Source organism: Tenrec ecaudatus, chromosome 2, assembly GCF_050624435.1.
Source record: "Tenrec ecaudatus isolate mTenEca1 chromosome 2, mTenEca1.hap1, whole genome shotgun sequence".
Taxonomy (NCBI): Eukaryota; Metazoa; Chordata; class Mammalia; order Afrosoricida; family Tenrecidae; genus Tenrec; species Tenrec ecaudatus.
The window spans coordinates 188311817-188334423 of record NC_134531.1 but is presented as its reverse complement, the minus strand read 5'-3'; the positions used below and the strand labels follow the sequence as shown (position 1 = coordinate 188334423).

The 22607-nt window shown below is 47.5% G+C and overlaps 1 protein-coding gene across 1 annotated transcript in view; it reads right to left on the bottom strand.

Moving 5' to 3' along the window:
* NSG2 (neuronal vesicle trafficking associated 2) overlaps window positions 1-22607 on the bottom strand; it is a 61332-nt gene that overhangs the window by 22633 nt on the left and 16092 nt on the right. Inside the window, exon 2 of the mRNA XM_075543212.1 lies at window positions 19399-19482. Within this exon, the coding sequence (XP_075399327.1) occupies window positions 19399-19482 (84 nt within the window). The remainder of the gene's footprint in view (window positions 1-19398; window positions 19483-22607) is intronic.

Below are 22607 nucleotides of genomic sequence, written 5' to 3'. Positions count from 1 at the left end.
GAAACCCAGATGAAGACTCAGCATGATAGTGGGACAAGAGGAAAGTCAAAGGAAATAGAGGAAAGAGCTAGGAGGCAAAGGGCATTTATAGAGGTTTAAATAAAGGCATGTACATATGTAAATATATTTACATATGAGGATGTGGAAATAGATCTATGTGCATATATGTATAGATTTAGTATTAAGTAGCAGATGGATATTGGGCCTCCACTCAAGAATACTTTGTTCTATTAAACTGGCATTCCATGATGCTCACCTTCCTGACAGAATCGCTGAAGACAAAGTGGGTGAATAAGCAAATATGGTGAAGAAAGCTGATAGTGCCCAGCTATCAAAAGATAAAGCATCTGGGATCTTAAAGGCTTGAAGGCAGACAAGCATCCATCTAGCTAAGAAGCAATAAAGCCCACATTTGGTGAGGGGGGGTCATACAACTCTTATCACAATCCATTGTGTCAAGCACATTTACACATATGTTGCCCTCATCATTCTCAAAACATTTTAAAATGCCTTCTATTTGAGCCCTTGCTATCAGCTCCTCATTCCGCCCACCCCCCACCATGAACCCTTGATAATTTATAAATTATTGTTATTTTGTTATGTCTTAAGCTGTCCAATGTCTCCCTTAACCCACTTTTCTGTTATCCATCCCCAGGGAGGGGGTTTTATGTAGATTCTTGTAATCAGTTCCCCCTTTCCACCCCACCTTCCCTCCACCCTCCAAGTTATCACCACTCTTGTCACTGGTTCTGAAGGGGTCATCTGTCCTGGATTCCCTGTGTTTCCAGTTCCAATCTGTACCAGTGTACATCCTCCGGTCTAGCTGGATTTGTAAGGTAGAATTGGGATCATGATACTGGGGGGAGGAAGCATTTAAGAACTAGAGGAAAGTTGTCTGTTTCATTGTTGAGAACCTTGATTGTTATGGTATCGAATGAATCCATATTTTCCTTTAGGTTGTGACAAATTTGTGTAAAGCAGACATAAGAAATGCCATGGGACGGAAAAAGAAATTACACCATAAATAAAGCCAAGCGGTTGAGCACAAACTGAGGGAATTATCAAGCAAGTTAGAAAGCTAGGCCCCTGGTATTATAAAGAGACCAGGCAAGAACAGGCAAGAGAGCCACGAAACAAGAACTTTGCCAGAAAAGAGACCCAAGACCAAACGGGTGCACAGACACACAGAAAGAGGCTGTGGTCTCGCCTAGTGAGAGAAATGCAGGGTTAAACAAAGGTGAGCAGTCATCTCCTACCTCTCAGACCGGCTGACTGCCTAACATGTGTTAAAAGCTGGCCTTGACCAAGTGGGAGGAACATTCTCCTAGTCCCTTTGGAAGCCAGTGTCCCTCCAGTTGATTCTGAGTCTTGGTAGCCCTGCATGTTTCACAGTAGAATGGCTCTCCATAAGGGTTTCCATGCAGTGCTTTGTTTTAGAACTAGAGCACTGGATCTTTTTGTCAAAGCACGTCTGGATGGATTCAAACCGCTAATCTTTCCATTAGAAGCAAGCCCTGGGCACTGTGGAGCGCATCTAGAGAAAGTCACAGTGGCCTCTTGTCCATTCTGACTCGCAGCAGCCCCGTGTGTCAGGCAGGACTGTGCTGCACGTGGTTTTCAATGACTGCGTTTTCTACAGTAGCTCTGCAGACCTTCCTTCTGAGACGTGCATGCCTGAACTCGAACTTCCAACCTTTAGATCAGCCGCCAAGTTCGTTGACTGTTTAAAATACCCAGAGACTTCAGGAAGGAGAGCTGGTTTTAGGTGCCATCCAGTTGATACAGGTTCATAGCGACTCTGTGTGTAACAGAATGAGCATTGCCTGGTCCTGCACTAGCCTCACAGTCGCTGTCATGTTTGGGCTCACGGTGGCAGTCCCTGTGTCCATCCAGCTCGTTGAGGATCTTCCCAAGCATGGTGTTCCTTTCCGGGGGTTGGTCTCTCCTGATAACATGTCTGAAGTAGACGAGATGAGCAGACACCACCGGGCTGCTAAGGAGCATCCAGCTGTACTTCATGCAAGACAGAGATGTCTGTTCATCTGGCAGTCCATGGTAGTTTCTGTTTTCTTTGCCAACGTCATAAATCTAATGCATCAGCTCTTGTGCAGTCTTCCTATGTGTTGTCTGGATTTTTCATGCCTCTGAGATGAGTGACAAGGCCATGAGTTGGGTCAGGGGCCCTTAGTCTTCAAGGTACCATCTTCGGGGAGGCCGAGGAGACTGGTGGAAAAGTTTTGGAAGTTGGGCAAAAGTAATTAAATTTGAGGATTCATAGACCCTCTAGTGAAAGCTTCTAAGATTAAAGATGCTTCTACCCAATGGACATACTTCTAAACTATGTGAAAGGCATGTATGTATATGTGTGTATGCACAGGCTTACGGATACGAAAAAACACACGTGGAAGTTCACTGCGGCATGTTTTTACTGGCAGAAGACTGAAAGCTAGAACAAGAACAATAGGAGACTAATTGAGAAAGATTGTAAAGCATCCTCCGACAGCCATTAACAAGAACAAATGATCTCAATGTGCTGATCTCAAAGATTTCTGAGATATATTATTAAGAGGGAAGAAAAGCAAGGTCTAGAAGAAAGTGTGTGGAATGGTCCCATTTGAGTAAATGAAAGAGGATACCAAATGTCTATATGCATAAATGCATATACAAATGCACGTATATGCTGATAAACAGAAAATGTCTCCAGATGGTTACATAGGAAACAATTCTGAGACTGCCCAATAGAACTTCTGGGGGGAGCAGAAATGTCCTGTAAATGTGAGCTGTCCAATATGGTAACCACTAGCCCCTTGTGAGGAGGCCTGGTGGCAGTGGGTTATGCATTGGGTTGCTAACTGCAAGGTAGGCAGCCCCCAAATCATCAGGTGGTCTGTGGGAGAAAGAGGTGGCTGTCCACTCCTGTAAAGCACTATCGTCTTGGGCACCCACAGGAAAAGGTCTACTCTGTCCTCTTGGGTCAATGGCAGTGAGTCTAGGGTTTGGGGAGCCGCATGTGGCTACTGGGCCCCTGAAATGTGACTAGTACAAGGGAGGAATTAAACGTTGGATTTTATCGATTTTAATGCATGCAAATGTACACAGATCCTTGTGATGAGGAGGTACAATTTGAACTGCAAACACCCCTGTCAGCAAGCTGATCGGCACTCATAGCAAGCCTCCATCGGGGTGCGGGACACCACATGAAGGAAGCACACGGCCCTGTCTTTCTCCCCGTGTGTTTCTAGGGTTCAGCATATATTTCAAGAGAACAGGCTTATGACTAGAGAGAAAGGGAAACTTTCCATTGACGCTCTTCTGTAAGGCTGGAATAGTACACAGAAGTATTAGTGTGTTGCTGTCACAAAGAGCTACTAACCACTTATTGTCCTCAAGGCTCCAGGAGAGAGAGCATGGTGCTTCATATTCTGTGTCGTGTCAGTGTGGCTGATAAATGAGTCTCCATGGTTTAGCAGACACTATGGAACCACCCTCCCTGTTGTGAGCCGAGTGAGCAGCCAATCATTTGAAAGGGGTGTTTCATTGGGAGTGTGGCCTGCCTCTAGTATATAAGTGGATATTCCAGCAAGTCTCACTCCCTTTCTCCCCCTGTGTTCTTGTCACCTGACCTTCAGCTCTTGGACCGTCAGTCTGCAAAAGCCTCTGGCCTGTTACCTGACCTGCAGATTTGGGTTCATCAGCTCCTACAACCTCACAAGCCAGCAGAGATCTGTACGTTGCTGGATGTGGGATTTGTAGTCTCCCTACAATTGTGTGGGCCTTCTAGAAGTTGATTTCACTGGAAGTCATAAGGGCTAGAGGGTGGATCCAGAACAGGTTCTGCCCTTGAGAACTCAGGCTCTCAGAACCAGTAATCAATTTTTATCAAGTTGCCGCCCACTCCTGGAAACCCTGACTCAACTCCGTCTGGGACAGAGCAGAACTGCTCCAGGAAGTTTTCGATAGTGGGTGTTTCAGAAGTAGATCACCAGGCCTTTCTTCAGTGGCACCTCTGGTAGAGTTAAACCATCAAGTTTTCAGTTAGCAGCTAAGTGCATAACTGCTTACCACACAGAGACTCCTGGGCTCTCACAGGGCCATGTGAAACTGAACGAAATACCTGCAGAAAGGTGGGAAGTTACCCACCTCTTCCTCAGTGACTAAGGCCCCCAAAGACAAAGTGTCCGTGTATGGCCCTCACAGAGAAAGCTGCTGAAGACTCAGAGTACATAGGCCCCAGGACAGCTAGCGCGATGGTTACTATTATATGGCAGCTTGGCTACTCTGTGAGTCTCTGTGGCTTAGCAGACACTACACAAGTACCTTCCATGCTAGATCTGAGTTGTACATCTGACCGTTGGGACAGAGCAAGATACCGTTAGGCCACATATCGTTCATGAAGTGATGAGATGACCAGATCACGTGGAAGCCAAAGTCATTCCAAGCAGAAGGAATTATCGAAGCACAGAAGTGGAGGCAGTGTGGTGGCGGTGAGACCGGAAAGTGTGTTGAAGACTCGGTGAGTCATTTTGGTAATTGTTGCTAACTGCTACCAAGTTGGCCCATGACCCATGGTGACCTCATGTACAGTAGAACAGCTGGTTATCATACCACCACAATCCAAAGGATTTTCACTGATTCATTTTCAAAAGCAGGTCACCAGGCCTTTCTTCCTGGTTCATCCGAGTCTGCAAGCTCCACTGAAACCTGTCCAACCTCATGAGGACAGCCAGGCCTCCACTGACAGTGGATGATGGCTAGGCATGGGCTTCATTAGGTGAGAATCAACCCCTGGCCTCCCGAGTGGAAGGTGAGCATTTTCCCTCTGAGCCACCACTGCCTTGGCTTTAGATCGGTGAAAATGCAGTAAGTTAAAGGGACGCACAGAGGCTGGCAGGGGACGAGGCTGAAGGAATGATCGAGAGACAGGCTCAAAGGCACAGGGCTCAGATTTTATCCTGCAGGCCAGGGCACGCCTCAGACTGGTTTTAAGCAGGGGAAGGAAGTGAGCATATGTGAATGTCAGAAGACACACAGGCTTTGGATTGTGGTGTCAACATCAAAGACGGGTGTTGGAAATGAGGAGGGAAGTAGAAATATATGGGACCTTTATTTCCATCTTCCTCTATAGAAAAAAATTAAGCTAGTTTACAGGCTGAACGATGCATTCTGTTCATGTTACATTGCCCATGAAACAATCACACATGGGCAGGTTAGAGTTATGCAGTCCCGAGGGAGAAAGACGCTCAGAGGAATCACCTGCTGCTGACCTATTTTTTAATAAGCTCCTGATGATCGAGAGAAATCTTTTCTGTCTATGCCTTTAGGCAATTTTCTAGGACTAAAAAACCTCCCAGTATCCATCTTGGGGAAACGGCCACAAGTCCTGATTTCAGCGCCAGGAAACACACCGGTGGCGCTGTGGAATAAGTGTTGGGCTGGTAATGGCAAGGTCCACAGTTGAAACCCACTAGCCCCCTTGATGAGGTTGTCCGCTCCTGAAGAGATTGGCTGTCTCCGAGAGTCTGCGTGGGCTTGCAGTGAGTCACAATCGGCTGGACAGAAGTGCATAGGAGAGTAAGCACCCTGGGTGCCTTAGGAGGGCTGTGCCATGCTGCACGTTGCTCTCCTGTGCACTGTGGGATGCTTAACAGCATCCCCTGGCCTCTCTACCCACTAAATGCCCGTCGCACGCACACAGCATCCTCCAACCCCTTGTTGTGACAAAGTAAAATCCCTCCAGACATTGTCAAAAGTCCCCTGTGGCAGGGGGGTGGCTTCACCCTTGGTTGAAAAGCTTAGTCCTAGAACATCACAGCCACAAGGCCCTGAGGAACCAACCTCTCTTGGATGCCAGCTCACTCTACAGCTGAGAAAACTGAGGCCCAGAGACAGAGACCGGAAACCAGGGTCCCTCATTCCATGGAGCAGCGGTTCTCAAGCTTCCAGATGCCACCACCCTTTCATACAGTTCCTCGGGTTGTGGTGACCCCCCAACCATCACATGATTTTCGTTGCTATTTCATATCTGTAATGTTGCTACTGTTATGAATCAGGCGATGCTGTGAGAGGGTCGTTCGACCCTCAAAGGAGTTGAGACCCACAGATTGAGAACTGCTGCCATAGAGAACATTTTGAGATTTTTAGAGATTGGAGTTTCCCCCTCCCCCTACCCTTTAGCCTCGGAGAAAGGCAATAAAAACAAATTGGGAGAATTTCCTCCAAATCGATTACATCTGGGGAAATCTTCGCTTGTTCTGTGTGTGTGAGCATGTGTGCGTCCACCTCCCCCCACCATCTCCTTTGTTCTCAGTCTCCCACTCCCTCGCTCTTCTTTAACTTTCTTTCATCGTAAACATGATTCCGTCTACAATGTCCGTTCAGCTGATCAAGTTTTCCAGGCACAGATCCTTCCGAAATCAATAAGGCTTTTTTTTTTTTTTTAATGATTGCAAAAACTTCCACCCCTTCTACTTTCAACTGTCTTGATTTCCGGATGTATCAGCCTCATGCTGTGTGCCAGGCAGGGTACCAGACTCACCAGGCACTGGATCTCAGTCTTCGCAACCCACCCCAGGAGTGAGCACAGGTGCTCCATTTTATAAAAAAAAGGAAAGCGGAGGTCAGGGCGGGGAGGTGGCTGACCCAAGGTCACATCGCCTGTGGGCTGTGAAGCCAGCATCCAGAGAAGGTCCCTCAGGCAGTAGTGGGGCTGAGTGCGGCTTGTGCCGAATGGGAGCCTGGCTCACCCACAGCCAGCATTGATGGCCACCCCAGTGAGCGCTCAGCCCCTTCCAGAGCCCCATTCCCGGACCACAGAGCGGAGTAGCTTGTCAGCATCTCCAGGAAGAAGCAGGCCTATATGGCAGTTGCTATGACAACTCGCTTTCTTATAATTATAGAACACGGCGATGACATGCAAGCTGCACATACAGCCAGCCGCTTTGTTAGGGCCTGTCTTCCTCTGGCGGTTCTACAAACTTAAACACCACACATGAAAGGGTGGGGGTGGGGGCAGGAAATCACACTGACTCTCATCACTGACCCACCCGGATGGCGACCAGGGCAGCAGAGGGGCCTGGCCATCCAAGCTGTCAGTGGCGTTGCTCCCTTGGAAAGGTTTCCCTTCTCTGTTTGCTTTCCGTTAAGTGCATCGCAGGCCTGGAGGAAGTGAGCGCTCTCCAAGGAAAGGAAGAAGGGGTCCAAGCGAAGTCGCCTCAACTCCGCTCGGAGCAAAAGCTCAGCCTTGTGGGGGCCGTTGCTCAGCTTCGCTTAATTTAGCCAAACAGGAGCCCCAAAGGGGAAACCCCAAACAGGCAGCGTCCTAGTTTAAAAGATGGTATATACTGAAGAGGACACACACACACCATGCACACACGTACACATACACAAGAGGGCATCAAAAAGTTCATGGACAAATCCCATGGGCTTTCATTCTATTTTCTACAGACTTTTTGAAGCCCCCTTGTTCATCCACACACATAGAGAAGCATACACATATACCGACATACTGACTCATACATATGCATCAAGAGGTGGACACACATCCACATACATGCACCCATAAGCACACTACAAACACACATACAGGCATACAAATTTGTGCACACCCACACAAACCACCCAGCCCCTCCACCCACTGCCATTGAGTGGGTTCAGACCTAGGAGAGCTTTAAGAGACAGAAGAGAAGGCCCCCTTTGGCTCGGAGTCGCACATGTTTATGGAAGCAGAAATCTCGCTTTCTCCGGAGGAGCAATGGGTGCATTCGAACTGCTGAACTTGTAGTTAGCAGCCCAATGCTTACAGTGCCTCCAGGGAGCCTTACTTGTGCATGAACCCACACACTTCTCTGTTCAGAAAAAGCCTAATTCTCCCACTGTTGACTATCCAGCCTGAATACTTTACCTGGTCGTGCTGATCCTGGGACATCACACTTGGCAGAGGATCAGCATAAAAGAGGAAGAACCCCAACGGGTGGCGTTGCTCCCGTGGCGGCAGAAATGGGCGCAAACGGAGTAACCGTTATAAGGTTGGCCCAGGACCAGGCAGTGTTCTGTTCTGTTGTGCATTGGCTAAGTGCTACACAATAGCACCTAGCAACATCGCAGCGTCTTGAAAAGAATGCCTCTCTCATGAATTACAGGAAAGTTAAAGTAGAAAATGACAAGCAAAGTACCTAGTACTTAATGAGAGTTCAATAAAATGCTCTTCATTAATTATGAATAATAATAATAACAATTCAGGTTTACTTTCCATGAACATGGAATTTGCGATCTCATTAGTAAACTCTACCTTCAGCGTGTGTTTCAGAAACCTAGTCAGGTTCCTTTGGCGCGCAGCGGTGTACAGGGAGCAGAGGGGAAAGCCTCTCGTGTCGTGAACTGGCCTGGGAATGCAGGAGGAAGTGAGAGCTGAGCTGGGTCACAAAGAAGTGGGAGGGCAAGACAAGCAGGGAGAAGTTCAAGGGCAGAGGCCTGGGGGAGTGAAAACACATGATCATTTCCCCAAACTGGGAGAGGCCAGGAGTACTGGGAGTGTAGGAAGTCAGTGACCAGGGGCTGAATCTGAAAACAACACCCCCCCCCCAAAAAAAAAGGAGGCTTCGATTCCATACTGAGGACTTTCCCCTGCTGTCTGCAGGAAGTAGGGAGTCATCAAAGATGTTTCAAAGAGGGAAAGATCTGATGATCCTATTGGAGAGTGCTCATAATGGATGGAAGAAGTGGGATGGAGGTGGAGGGCCAAATGCTGGCCCCAAGAAAAGAAGGGGGGCAAGAGGAGCTCTTGGACCAGAGAAAGGTCACTGGAGATGCAGAGTCCACAGGTGCTCATTGGGAATCCAGCCTAGGAAGAATTCCACCCAGTCAGAGTTATTGGCAAACCCCGTCACCCCCAAATATAAGAGGATGCTTACTCTTATAGAACCATGAGAGTGACCTGGGCTCAAGCCCTAGCCCTGGCCCCTGGCCCATGTAGCTCATGCCAAGTTGCCACCTGTCTGTCCCTGGAGACTTACATGCTGCTATAAGGCTAAACAGGAGTTGGCAGCACCTACAGACAAAGAAAGACTAAGAAGAAAGTCCTGATGATCTCCTTTCAAAAATTCCATCAACGAAAATATTATAGATCTCTATAGTCCAATCCCCACCGGGCATGCGGATGGTTCTGTTTCATTCCATGGAACATGGAGTCACCAGAAGTTGGGAACTGACTCGATGACAACTGACAGCCCCGACATGGCTACGCAGTGTTGTGTGCGATTACCTCACTGATTGAGCCACTGTGGAACAGACAGGGGCAGTGGTTCATGATAGAGACAACACTATCCCCATTTTACAGATCAAGGAGGGCAGGTCCAGAGAGGGAAATCTGCTTGCTTTAGTTCACACACGTCCACAGGGTCAAACCTTCAGCCCATGCATTTCCTCCTCTTCCACATTACATCGCGCCCAGGGGTGCACTGGTAAATCAGCTCTCTGGAGAGGAAAGAAAGCCCTGACATGCCGTGTTTGCCCATTTCCATGGTGTAAATACTCCCACCGTGATTGATTCTAAGTTTCCACAAGTTTAATAACGGACTGGCAAACATTTAACGATCAGCTCCTGGTTGGCACACCAAATGCTTCTTCTCCATATTTATTAATAAGTGACTTACTTTATTGAGACATTTATTTAGCCATGTTTGTTGAATTGAGAGAGAGAGAGAGAGAGAGAGAGAGAGACTAGCTATAAAAATAGCCCAGTCATTTGGCTTCAAGGTGCTCACCTAATGCTCCCAGATGCTCACCCTGAACACATCCTTCCTCTATTCTCTCAGGAAAATGCCTTGTTAAAAAGTGAAAATAAGTACCTAAGTTATATAGATAAGATAGCTCCAATCATATAATCCCATCAGATCAAGAGAAAGCACTCAGCCAAAAACATAGGCCAGCCTCTTTGTTTTGATTTTCAGTAAAACCTTGGCCAGAAGTGGAATAATCAACATTCAATACTAACACAGCCTTCCTCCACCAAGTGCTCGCGTGTAAATTCTTTCGGAGCCAAATAAGGTCTCTGCTCTTCACCCAGCAGGTCGGCTTTTTTAATAACTTGCCTCAGAATATCTTTTTTAATGGGGAGCAATAAAAACCAAGGACAACAGATAATAAAGTAAAATGTCTTATCTCCATTTGCCACTGTCAGCAAATCTGAGAATTCCACCACTGGCATGGCAGCCCCTGGAGCTTTGATTTAAAAAAAAAAAAAAAACATAATAAACTGGTAGAAGCAAATGGGACCTCGCCTCCCTGGGAATTGGGAGCATCAGGAAGCCTGCGTTTTTAAGAGTGTGTCGCCACCCAGAAGCTTAGACGGAGCGACAGGAGGCTGATTTTCAATACAGATACCGCCAACCAGGCCCGCGTCAGCCAGCAGCGCAGCTTTTCCTGTCTGCGGGCTCGTTTGCTCATTCCTTTATGGAGGCTCTCTCTTGGGGTCTGGCCGGGCGTTGGCTAGCTCTCAGGTACCAAGATGAACAAGACAGCAGCCTGGTGCTCCAGGAGCACAGGGTAGAGTCAGTGGAAGACACAGCAGGCCCCTCAGTTATGCCAACACAGGGTTAAACTGCAAAAAGGAGAGCCATCCAGGGGCTTCCGGAGTCCAAACCAGAAAGCACCACTTCATATGAGGCCAGGCAAGACAGCTCAGACCAGGGAGCATTTGCCTTGGGTGTTGGATAACTAGAGAATTGGCCGAATGGCAGAATGATCCATCAATCAGCTGCTGTCAGATCAGCCCTGGACTCATGGAAACAGCATGTGCAATGGAACAAAATACTGCCTGCCTGCTCTATGCCAGCCCCATGATCGGATGTGGAAAGACCATGGGATCCATGGGGTTTTACTGACTGACTGCTGTGGCAGAACTGACTCAAGACTTTCTTCCTAGACTCTCGCATCTAGTATTTCCACTGAAACCCGTTCAGCATCATAGCACCATGTAAACCTTCACTGACAGGTAGCCATGCATGAGGTGCGTTGGCCAAAAATTGAACCTGGATCCTCTACAACAAAAGACTCCGTCCTCTTCCCAAATCAAACCCACTGCCATTGAGCTGATTCCAACTCATAGCCACCCTACAGAACACAGAGGACGTGCTTCCCAACATTTTTGGGCCTGAGCATCTGTCTGAGAGCAGACAGCCTCATCTTTATCCAACAGAGTGGCTGGTGGGTTGGGACTATTGATCTTGTGGCATAATCCATGATGCCACCAGGCATCAACCAGGGACCCCACATGGAAGGTGAGACCTCTGTCGCCTGTGGCAGGAGGCTGTAAAGCAAAGGAAAGGCTCTGAAGGGCCGTGAGCATGGGAAATCCATTCTGGGACAGGCACTTGCCCTCTGGGGGAGGGAGAGGAACAGAAAAGGCTGAGAGCGAGGGCAGGGGAGCCACGAAGGAGGCTGTGGTGGGAGATGATTCGAGTAAATGGACGTGGTATGGTGGGACCAGAGTCGAAAGGGAGTTATTGGAAAAGTTCTGGAGGACCAGGCTCTAATGCCTATGAGGCCCATCAATCAACATGGGGAGGCTGCTTCTGACACTTCGACGTGGCTCTTCCTGAGTGAGCGCTGCAGGGAGCAACCGTGAGGGTAACGCCGGAGACAGTGTCATCCTTGCCCTCAAGGAGCTCATGGTGTAATCAGTAGGGACACAGCAGGCCAGTGGGTAATGCCAACAATGATGCCATGTACCCGGTGCTGAGGCCCTCACCACTCGATCTTACAGAGGAAGGGAACGAACAGTGTGGCAGGTAAATGTCTCAGCAACACCCTCACAGGAGCTGCTGATACTGCTCCATTGCAGCTTCTTCTCAACCTCTTCTACCACGTGCAGGTGACCTTGTGCTGAGGAAAGGCTCCTGGGTCTTTCAACCGGCTTCCCCACCCTATTTTCTTCGACAAGTGTGGCCATAACCCTACCTGCCCAGTCTGTTGGGCTCATTCAATGGGATAGCATGGGAAACTCCAATCCCAGGCCAAGCGCTTAGTAGGAGCACAAGGAGTAGAAGGAATGGGACAGTAAAATAAAATCCAGACCTTACATTGCTAGGCCTGAAATCAAACCTGGTGTTTGGTTTTATGTTTGTTTCGCTTGGTTATTTGCCTTTTCTTTTAACACTTCATTGTGAGTTGGGTGACGGTAACAGAGCACATCAGTTTTCTAGTCAATGATCCGTACATGTTTTTCTTCGCCCCACCGACTGCAATCCCCATAACGGAGCACCCCGTGCACCATTCCCTCTCTGCGGCTTCTGCTTCCATTCCTCCCCCTTTCTGAACCCTTCTGAACTTGTCCTGGGGTCAATGCTGCCCTTTGAATCTCAAGTGGTTGGTTTTCTAAGCCTTCGAATCTAAGGTAAGCGTACCTCACAAGGGTTACAATTCACCTTAAGGATCACTTGTTGGGGTGAAAACTGAGCCCGTGGAGGGAGTTCAGAATCAGACCTAAAGAGGGACTAAAGGCCATCGTCTCGGGGGTTCTACTGGCCTCCATCACACCACTAAACCCGATCTCTTTCATCATCGTTTTGGACTTTGTTCTATTTATTGTCATTTTTAATAAAAGCCCACTGACATCAGTTTGGGTTTTTGTTTTAAGACTTGAGCGGCCATTAGTTATGCACCCTCAAAGCAAGAGATGGGAACCCAAATCCAATGACTTCCAAATCCACCGCCTTGGGAGAGCAGCCATCAGCTTCTTCTCACACTGGGGCGTCTCAGTCCTTTTACAAGGCTAGTTTGCTTTGTGGAGTTTCCAAATTGGACCTCCTGGTGTGACCTATGAAAGAGGCTGTGCACCTCAAAAGGACAACATCTAAAGTCCCAGAAGTCTCTAGCATGTGGCCTGAGTCACCAAGAACTCCATAGAAGCTAAGGTAAAAAACAAACAATTAAGAACATAATACTGGCCATATTCTACCATCGAGGGGCTAAATAAGTAATGTTAAGCATTTTTCCCAATAGCAGGTTGATTTACCCACCAATGGAAGTGTAATCACCTTCTCCAAGACAGACATGCCCCCGACCCCTCCCACCCACCCACACTACTACGTCTTGACTTGGATTTCCAGGAAGTTTCACGGAGCACCCTCGTAGGAGTGGCTGTTGATGTGTGGTGACCACAGGACAACGTTAGATGGCAGGAGCTGATTGGTCCTCTCCCTCTCCCCAGATCATGAGAAACTGGTCCAGTTGAGCCCTCCCCTATCAATGTGGTTTTTGAGATGTGCTAATAAGGGCTGGGATTCGGTTCATGAGTACTAGGCAGGCACGGGACTTCATTGCTTGGGAGACTGGATTAGATTAGATGCCCTGAGAACAGAAGCTGCTTTTGTCTTTGACACCAGTTGGTTACAAAGGATTAACCCTCTCAGGCCTTCCCCCAGTCCACTTCTGTGATTGCTATTAATCTTTCCACTTATCTGACAAAAATGATGAGTTCTGGTCCCTGAGGACTGCTCTGGGCCTGGCCTGTAAGCCTCTCCAGAGCCCTTCCCCTAGGTGAGCCATAAGAGGCAGACCTCTCAAACCCTGAATCACCCTCATTGTCAGGGGTGAACAATGAAATACATCCCCAAAGACTTGGGGCTCATGCTGCAACACCTCCCAACACCCGTACATTGCCAGGGTCTGCTCTCCATGGGAACACAGAGGTGGGCCAGACGCATCCAAGCCCTCCAGAAACTAGGGGGTGGGGGTGGGGTGGGGGATAGGGGACTCCCCAGATGCAGGAATAACCAGTGACTGCACAATGGGAGTGGAGGCCCCCATCTAACCCTGCAGAGCCCAGGGAAGGTACCAACCAGGCTCAGGGGCCCAGGGGAAGCAACCTGGAGGGGCTGATGCCACAGGGCCTGTAGAACTGAGAAGGGAGCAGAAGCAACTCATGTTTAATCCACATATGGGCAAGCTCCTTGAGAGAGGGATTGGTCTTACCTATCTGGACAATGAAATGTGGAAGACAGGAGAAGGATGGATGTGTTTGAGCTGTGGTGCTGGCAAAGACTACTGAAAGCATCCTGGACTGCAAGAAGAACCACCAAGCCTGTCCTGGAAGAAGCACAGCCACAATGTTCCGGAGAAGGCTGGATGAGGGGACTGTGGACATGTCATCAGGAGCGTCCAGTCCCCGCACAAGGACTCATGCTTGGCAAAAGAGAGGGCCAGCAAAGCATGGGAAGCCCTTCAATGAGATGGACTGATGTAGAGATTGCAACAATGGGAGGCTTGGGCGGGCCTGGGTAATGTGTCTCTCTGTGGGGCATGTGCTGTAGTCAGACAGACTCAGTCAGACAGACCTAACAACATCTTGTGTCTCCAAGCATCCATCCCTGCCCAGAGTGGCTATAATAAAAACAGAGGGAAAAGGAAGGCATGAAAGCAGGCAGACCAGCCCACACTGGCAAGAACAAGCTACCCCAGGGCAGCTTCAGGAGCAGTAGAGTGTGCAGGGTCACAGAATCACAGAGCTAAGCTACGGCTTTGTTCTGACACTCCCTGGTAAGTCACCTCACTTCTCTGACGATCGGTCAGTTTCCTCATCTGTAAAATGGGGATCATAAGACTACTTCACTCACAAGATTGTTAATAGTCTCAAAAAGTGGCTGTACAAGCATTTGGTATCACCGTTGACTATCCGTGCTTTAACCGGTGTGCTGAAAGATAGCCTACCCTTCCCAGTACACATAGAGATCAGCAGCGTGCAAAGCCAGGCTGGCCCATGCATCATGACGCTGAGCCAACCGCCCACTGAGCAGCCCATCCGCAGTTTCCCAAGCACACGCCCCTGGAGAAGAGCCAGGAAGGGTGTCCAGAGCCATGCCCCACCCATCCACCCTCCAAAACAGTTAATTAGCCAGGAAGCTTAGATCCATGAAAGGGGATCTTGAGCGTGTCTAAGGATCCCAGTGGCAGTGGCAGGTAAGTGGCGGGGTGCAAGGCTGTCTGCTCCCATCAAGATTTAAAGCTTTGGACCCCCTAGGATGCGGTTGGTTATACTCTGTCATCTAGGGTCTGAGTCAGAATCAACTCGATGATAGTGGGCTTCGTTTGATGTTTGAGACTATGGCTAGACTTAGTTTGATTTTCAAGACTGTATCTAGGGCCAGCACTATTTTTCAGCTCAGGATTCTGCCCCATTTTTCAACGAGGAATAGGGAGTTCAGAGAAGCAAAGGGATGTTACAAAGAGCATGAAGCTTAAAAAGTCTCAGGGTCAAGATCTGAGAGGCCCAGGTGAGTCTAGCCCTAAAGCCCAGGTGTCCCTTAAGAAGCTACTCAGCTGCTTCACACACTTGCTGGTGGCATAGAAGGTTAAAAGTTGGGCTGCTAACCACAGGGTCAGAAGTTCTAGACCATCAGCTGCTCCATGGTAGAAAGATGAAGCTGTCTGCTCCCCTAAAGATTTCCAGCCTCAGAAACCCACTCAGTCCCATAGGGTCACTGTGAGCTCACCACACTCAGCCTCCAAAGGAAGCCTTCAGCTCCGCTTCACATTCCAGCCCAAGGACATGCCCTCTCTCCTCCCTCTCCTGGTTCCCCTAATGTTTTTACACACACACACACACACACACACACACACACACACACACACACACACACACACACACACACCGCACAGCGTCTTCCTCTGGGATTCCACCAGCCAAGCCAAGCACCTAAGAGTCACCCAACTCTCCCTGTCTCCAACCAGGAACTGAAGTAGCTGCAACCAGGTCCACTCCAACTGCTGGCGACCCCACGTGGGCTGGAGGAGAACTGCACTCCAGGGGGTTTTCAACGGCTGATGATTCAGTCCCATATTGCCAGGCCTTTCTGTCATGGCACCTCCGAGCTGGCAACCAAGAGCATTACTGTTTGTATAAGCCAGGGGCTCTCTAAGCACTAAACCAGTGGTTCTCAACCTGTGGTTGGAGACTCCTTTGGAGGTCACCTAAGACCATTGGAAAACACATAAATAATATTGTTTTATGATTAATCACTCTGCCTTCATTATGTTTAATTATGTTCCATTTGTAACAATGAAAATACATCCTGCATATCAGATATTTACATGAAGATTCCTAACAGTAGCAAAATGACAGTGACAAAGTAGCAACGAAAATAATGTTGCGGTTGGGCGTCCGCCCCACAGGAGGAGCTGTCTGAAAGGGTCGCAGCGTCAGGGAGTGGAGAACCGCTGCACTAAGCAGTTGTGCAACGTCTACCTCCAGCCCAGCCTCCAGCGCGTGTCTCCGAGCCCCGTGCAGCTGGCTCCGTGTGGACTAGTCTTAATTACTACCTCGGCACCTCCGAGTCCTGTGCCCACGTCCATGCCAGCACGCGCATCCGCCACGTGGCCCTGAGGGAGCTCGCTGTGAAAAATTGGAAGGCCAGGCTAATTAATGCTCACAGCTTTGCAGAAGCAAAGGAATTCGCTTCGCTCCGCCTCTTCCCTTCCGTCCTTCCTGAAACCCCAGGACTGAATCAAACTGCGGGTGGGAGGCTTGCACGGGCCCTGAAGCCTGGTCGCCTAGCTGACTCACTCGCCTTCAAAGCAGTGGTTCTCCACTCCAAGGCAGCAGGGCCCAGCACAAGGGGCAGCCCGAGCTGGGCTTCCCACCGCCTCTACCACTGACCACCGGGGCCAGCTCCTCAATTCCTCTCTCTGAGCCCTCTTTCCCTCTGACAAGTTGGGAATTACATCAGTCTCTCCGGGTCTCATGGGAATGAAGACCGAAGAGAGAAAATTAGCGTCTTGTCCAAACCCACCATTGATAACAAAGCCATGGATATTAGTGTAATATAATTCTTCTGAGTCTCTGGGGGATCGGAGCTATAATCTTGAGGAATGCCAAGATCTATTGATGTAACGTAGTAGTTCACAGAGACCATGTTCTACTCCCTACTTGGGTGAGCAAGTGGGGCCTTCGAAACCCAGAGACCGTCGGAGAAGGTGCAACACTATTGGTCTCTCCCTGTCTGCCGGAAAGAAGAGTGGTGAAAAGCCAGGCCCGTGGATATAATATTTCCAATGGACAAATGGACCCCTGAAACGTCAGCCTCCACAACCCTCAGGCCAGATGGTGCCCCCGCTACTACCAAGGACCCTGCGGAGGATCACACTAGAAGGCACAGACTACAGGAGAATCAAAATCAGAAAGGAGACCAGGAGGACTGGTCAGCTAGTGACAGGTGTGATGTCCAAGAATGGTCCTTAGACACCCTTCACATCTGGAACTCAACACATGCCATGATCGGCCCACCAGCCATTTAAGATCAGAAGGGTAGTATTTACCCAATGGCAACATTCAGAGGGTTACAAAAAATGAGGACTGCAAACAGGAAACGCAGAAAGAAAAGGGGATCCGTCCCGCTCCAGCAAGGGACTTGCGATGGAAGAGATGAAACAAAATGGGCATGAACGTTTTAACGTAACACGGATGCTCTGCTTGGTAAACCTTCGCTTAATTCACAATAAAAACTTTTTAAAAATAAATGAATAAAATGAGTTGTAGATCATTCTTCCTCTGTGCATTTGTGACGTCTTTTTTTAATAGCCCAATTCTAGAAAACATACAATTTCAATCTCAGCCCTTTTTCACTCAGTATCCCCTCTGAAGGCTGCATCCAAATAACTGCGTGTCTTCGTAACCATCATTTTAAATGAATACTGAAAATTAGAAGTGATTCCATTGTGAACTCATAGCGTTCTATTTGGGAAAAAGAGTCAGCTAATAAAAATTCTAATTTTTTTCCCTGATCACGGAAACCATACATACTCTTCATCTAAATTTGGAGAACACAGAAAAGTTTTAAAAAGATGGAAATCTCTCCTAATCCCTTAGCTGAGAAGAAACTCACTAGATAAGCTAGGGCTGGGGACGGGGAGCGATTCTTAAGAACCTGTGTAATAATAACCTACCTTACAAATGTGGTCTTATTTATAGACTCGCGGAAAGTCACTAGGAGTCTAGCGCTATCCGCACTACTTTGATTTTATAAGTAACTCCGCAATAAGCATCATTCCGTGTCCATGAATCTGGGCATGTTTCTGATGGACGCTGTTGTCAGTGGGACAGGTCAGCCTTGCTTCCTGGCCCTGTGTGCGTGGGTTGCTTGTCAATACATACCCTTTTCATTCTCCCGCCCTCCCCACTTTCTCCCACGGGTACCTGTGCACACGAGCACAGGAACAGGCAGCTTGAACCTTCTACACATTCACTGGGAGCTGAGCAGAGACAATCCAGGAAAATGTCCAAGCTTTGCCCGCCCTCCAGGATGTGCTCCCATACCAAAAACTCGTGGATATTGAGTGGAATTCTCAACTGCAGGCAATCCTACAAGGCAGAGCTGAACTGCCCACAGGCTTCCAGGGATGCAGTGCAGACTGTCTAATCTTTCCCTGGATGAACAACGAGGGCATTCAACCTTCCAACCTTTCAGTGAGCACCTGAGTGCTCAATCACTGTGCCACCAGGGCTCATGTTCTACCTCCTGGGCATGTTCACAGTGGTATGTTCCCCACCCCCACTCACACACTCTCGTGTGCTGACAGAGCTTCGGCATGGGAAATGAGGTTTAGAGACAGATACAGACTAAAGTATTTATCCATGCAATCAAACCAGTCCTCAGACAACCAACCAAAGGCCATTTTCACTTTCAAACCCCATTACCATTGACACAGCATAGCTGCTACTCATTGCCCCCTTATCACATCCAAATCCAGGGGCTCTGCATGTATCCCACTTCATCCTCACAGTCAACATAGAAGGGAGTTGAGATAATCACCTCCATTCAATAAATGAGATCTCAGTGATTTGCCTAGGAACCCTGGTGGTATAGTGGTTACGCGTTGGGGCTGGGATCTGCATGGTTGGCAGTTCAATGCCATCAGCAGCTCCACTGGAGAAAGACTGGGCTTTCTACTCCTGTAAATAGTAACAGTCATGGAAACACCCGCAAGGCTGATGGAAGGTAGAGCCGGGGCACCAGTCCCACCAGACTATACCAATGCCTACGCATAAACACAGCCACTTGTTCAAAACAAACAGCAGCTCCGCAGGAGAAAGGCAGGGCTTTCTGTTTCCGTAAACAGTCTCAGAAACCCACAGGGGACCGCTGTGAGTCAGCAATGAGTCCCTGGCTGTGGGTATCAATGGTCACATGCTCAGAGGGCGGGGCACAGGAGAGACCCTCAGAGGCAGAGCTCTATGGTGCAAATCACCCCAGAGACCCAGACAGTGTGGCGTCCAGACAGCGTGCAGGCACCGCCTTGGCCCTTCCTCCACTCCCAGGCAGCACTTGCTCCACCAGCAGAGGGTTTGTGAGCTGGCTGGTGCCAGCCTTACCTTTACTCTTTCTGCTACATCATCAAGAAACTGACCGTAAATTCGGCAATTTTCGGCACCCGGAATTTCCCCTTGTTCTTCTGCTCGGGCTGGTATTCCGTCCTGGTCTTCACTATCACCTGGAATGGAAGAGCAGCATTAGCATGCATGGGGACCGGACACATCCATCCCCCACTCAGCACTTTCCTTAGTAACCGGAATTTATAATACATTGCATAAAGATTGGAAAATGGTGCATCCCCTCCCCCAGCCCACTAGACACTAGAAAATTCAAATTATCCCTTTTCCTCCTCCATCCCAACAGAGACAGTCACTGGGGCAAGATCTTAGCTATAATTCTCAAGATGTCTCTATATGTATAAGCATGTGCATACGTCACACAAAAGGTTTTACATCACACATATGTCACACAAAAAGCATGTGCATACGTCACACAAAAGGTCACACAAAATGGAATTGAAAGATAAAGGAACTTCCCACGAACTGATTGAAGCCCCTACTGATATATTTGCTGTGGGTGCATAATGGTTACATGACGGGTTGAGACGTGCAAGGTCAGCAGTTCAAAACTATCAGCCGCTCTGCAGGAGACAGACAAGGTTTTCTACTCCCATGAAGAGTTGGTCTCAGAAACGAATAGGGGAAGTTCTACCCTGTCCTTCAGGTGGCTATCAGCACTCACTTAGAAAACATCTAACTGTCCAGCCAACTAGAAAAGACCCACAGTTGTGCGCATGCCAGAGAAAAAAGGGGACACAACCGAATGTGGAAATTATCAGATAGTATTATTAATATCACATAAGAGTAAAAATTTTACTGAAAACAAAATTCAAAAACAATTTCAGCAAAACATTGACAGGGAGCATGTAGAATTTCTGATCAGATTCAGAAAAGTATGTGGAACATTGCTGATGTCAGATGGATCTTGGCTGAAAGCAGAATACCAGAAAAACATTTGTGTTTTGACTATGCCAAGGCATTTGACTGCGTGGATCATAACAAGCTATTGGTGACCTTGAGAAGAATGGAAATTCCATAACACTTCATTGTGTTCTTGCAGAACCTGTGCATATACCAAAAAACAATCATTCACAAAGAGCAAGAGAATGCAGCTTGATTTAAAATCAGGAAAGGTGTGCATCAGAGCTGTATCCTCTCACCATATTTGTTCAATCTGTATGCTGAGCAAATCATCAGAGAAACAGAATTATTTGAAGAAGTCTGTGGTATCCTGGGGAAGGCTTATTAACAACCCGTGATTTGTAGAGGACATAACCTTGCTTGTTGAAAGTGAGGACTTGAAGCACTTGCTGATGAAGACCAAGTATCGCAGCCTTCAGTGTGGATTGCAACCCATGGTATAAAGAAGACAAAAATCCTCACAACTGGACCAGTAGGTGACATCATGATAAATGGAGAAAAGATTGAAGTTGTTAAGGATTTCACCTTGCTTGGATCCATGATCAATGGTGATGGAACCAGAAGTCAAAACATTGAATGGAGTGTTACATTGGGGAAAATCTGCTGCACAAAACAGCACATTTAAGTGTTTCAGATCAAGGCTGTCACTTTGAGAACTGAGATGTGCCTGACTCAAGTCTTGTTGTTTTCAATTTCCTCATATGTATGTGAAAGTTGGATATTGAATAAGGAAGACCCAAGAAGAACTGATGCATTTGAATTATTTATGAGGCTAGTGAAGAACACTGAGCGTATCATAGGCTGCCAAAAGAACTCACAGATCTGCCTTGTGAGGAGGACAGCCAGAATGCTCCTTAGAAGCAAGGCTGATGAGGCTTCTCACATATTTCAGACACGCTATCAGGAGAGACCAGTTGCTGGGGAAACGACCTCATGATTGATAAAATAGAAGGACAATGAAAAAGGAGAAGATTTTCAACAAGATGAATTGACATAGTGGCTACCACAGGCAATGTTAAGGCTGGTGGAGAACTGGGCAGTGTTTTGTTCTGTCATACATCAGATTTCTATGAGTCAGAACCAGTAGACAGCAGCTAACAACAAACATGTAAATAAATACATCAGTTCACTTTATTGATGTAAATAATATTCAAGATATACATGTGCTACATTGATTCTAAGCAGTCTCTTAATTGGTGGATATTTTATTTTAGTGGCTCCCACAGTTTGGGTTACACAAACAAATCACAATGAACTCTATAATTAAACCATTGCACGTATTCTTGTTTCCAGTCAGACTTGGAGGCTTGTGCAAAATTTTTTTATATAAATAGATACATCTCCCCCTCCCACTTTCCATACCCTCTGGGAATCATTACTGCCATTACTAATTCTGAAGGGTTCATCTATCTTGGATTTCATGTATTGAATCTTAATTATACAAATGAATATATAATGAGATAAAACTAAGACCATAATAGTAAGAGGAGGAAATACTAAAGAACTAGAAGATAATTATGTGTTTCATCACTGCTATACTACACCCCGGATATATCACTCCTAACATGTGTCCCTTCTGTAAGGGACTACCCAATTATCTTAGGGTCTCCACTTTGCTCCTGTATGTCAATTTGATTGCTTGTTTTTGAACTTCTGATACCTCTTTCCATCGACACGTCGTGATCACACAGGCAGGTGTGCTTCTTCCATGTGGGCTTTCTTGCTTCCCTGCTAGATGGCCACTTATTTAACTTCAAGTCTTTAAGAGCCCAGATGCTATATCTTTAGGTGGCTGTGCACCATCAGCTTTCTTCACCACATTTGCTTATGCACACATTTGTCTTCAGTAATCATGTTGGGAAGGTGAATACCATACATTGCCACATTCTTAGAACAAACCATTCTTGTACTGAGGTAAGCTTTAAGTAGAGGCTGAACGTCCATCTGCTTCCTTGTTTTATATATATATATGTGTGGGGGGGGTGCGTGCACACATATACATATCCACAAATACACCTATCTTTATATATTTATCAATATCTGTATTTATACCCTTATATATAATTTTTTTTACTTTCTTGTTCTTACTTCTTTTTCTTTGTATCATCTTCTTTTCCTAAATTCTGAATCTTTTGCAGAGGCAGTTTATATCTTTTCAAGGTAGGCTGTCAACCTGCAAAGACATGTACGAAACCCCAGCCTGCTGTGCAAGGAAAGTGGAAGAAAAGGAACCCTGACAGACAATCAATAATCATTGCCAAGTGCCACTGTTCCACGAGGAACACAGACTCTCCATGAACCTCAGGACCCTCGCCTGCAAGTG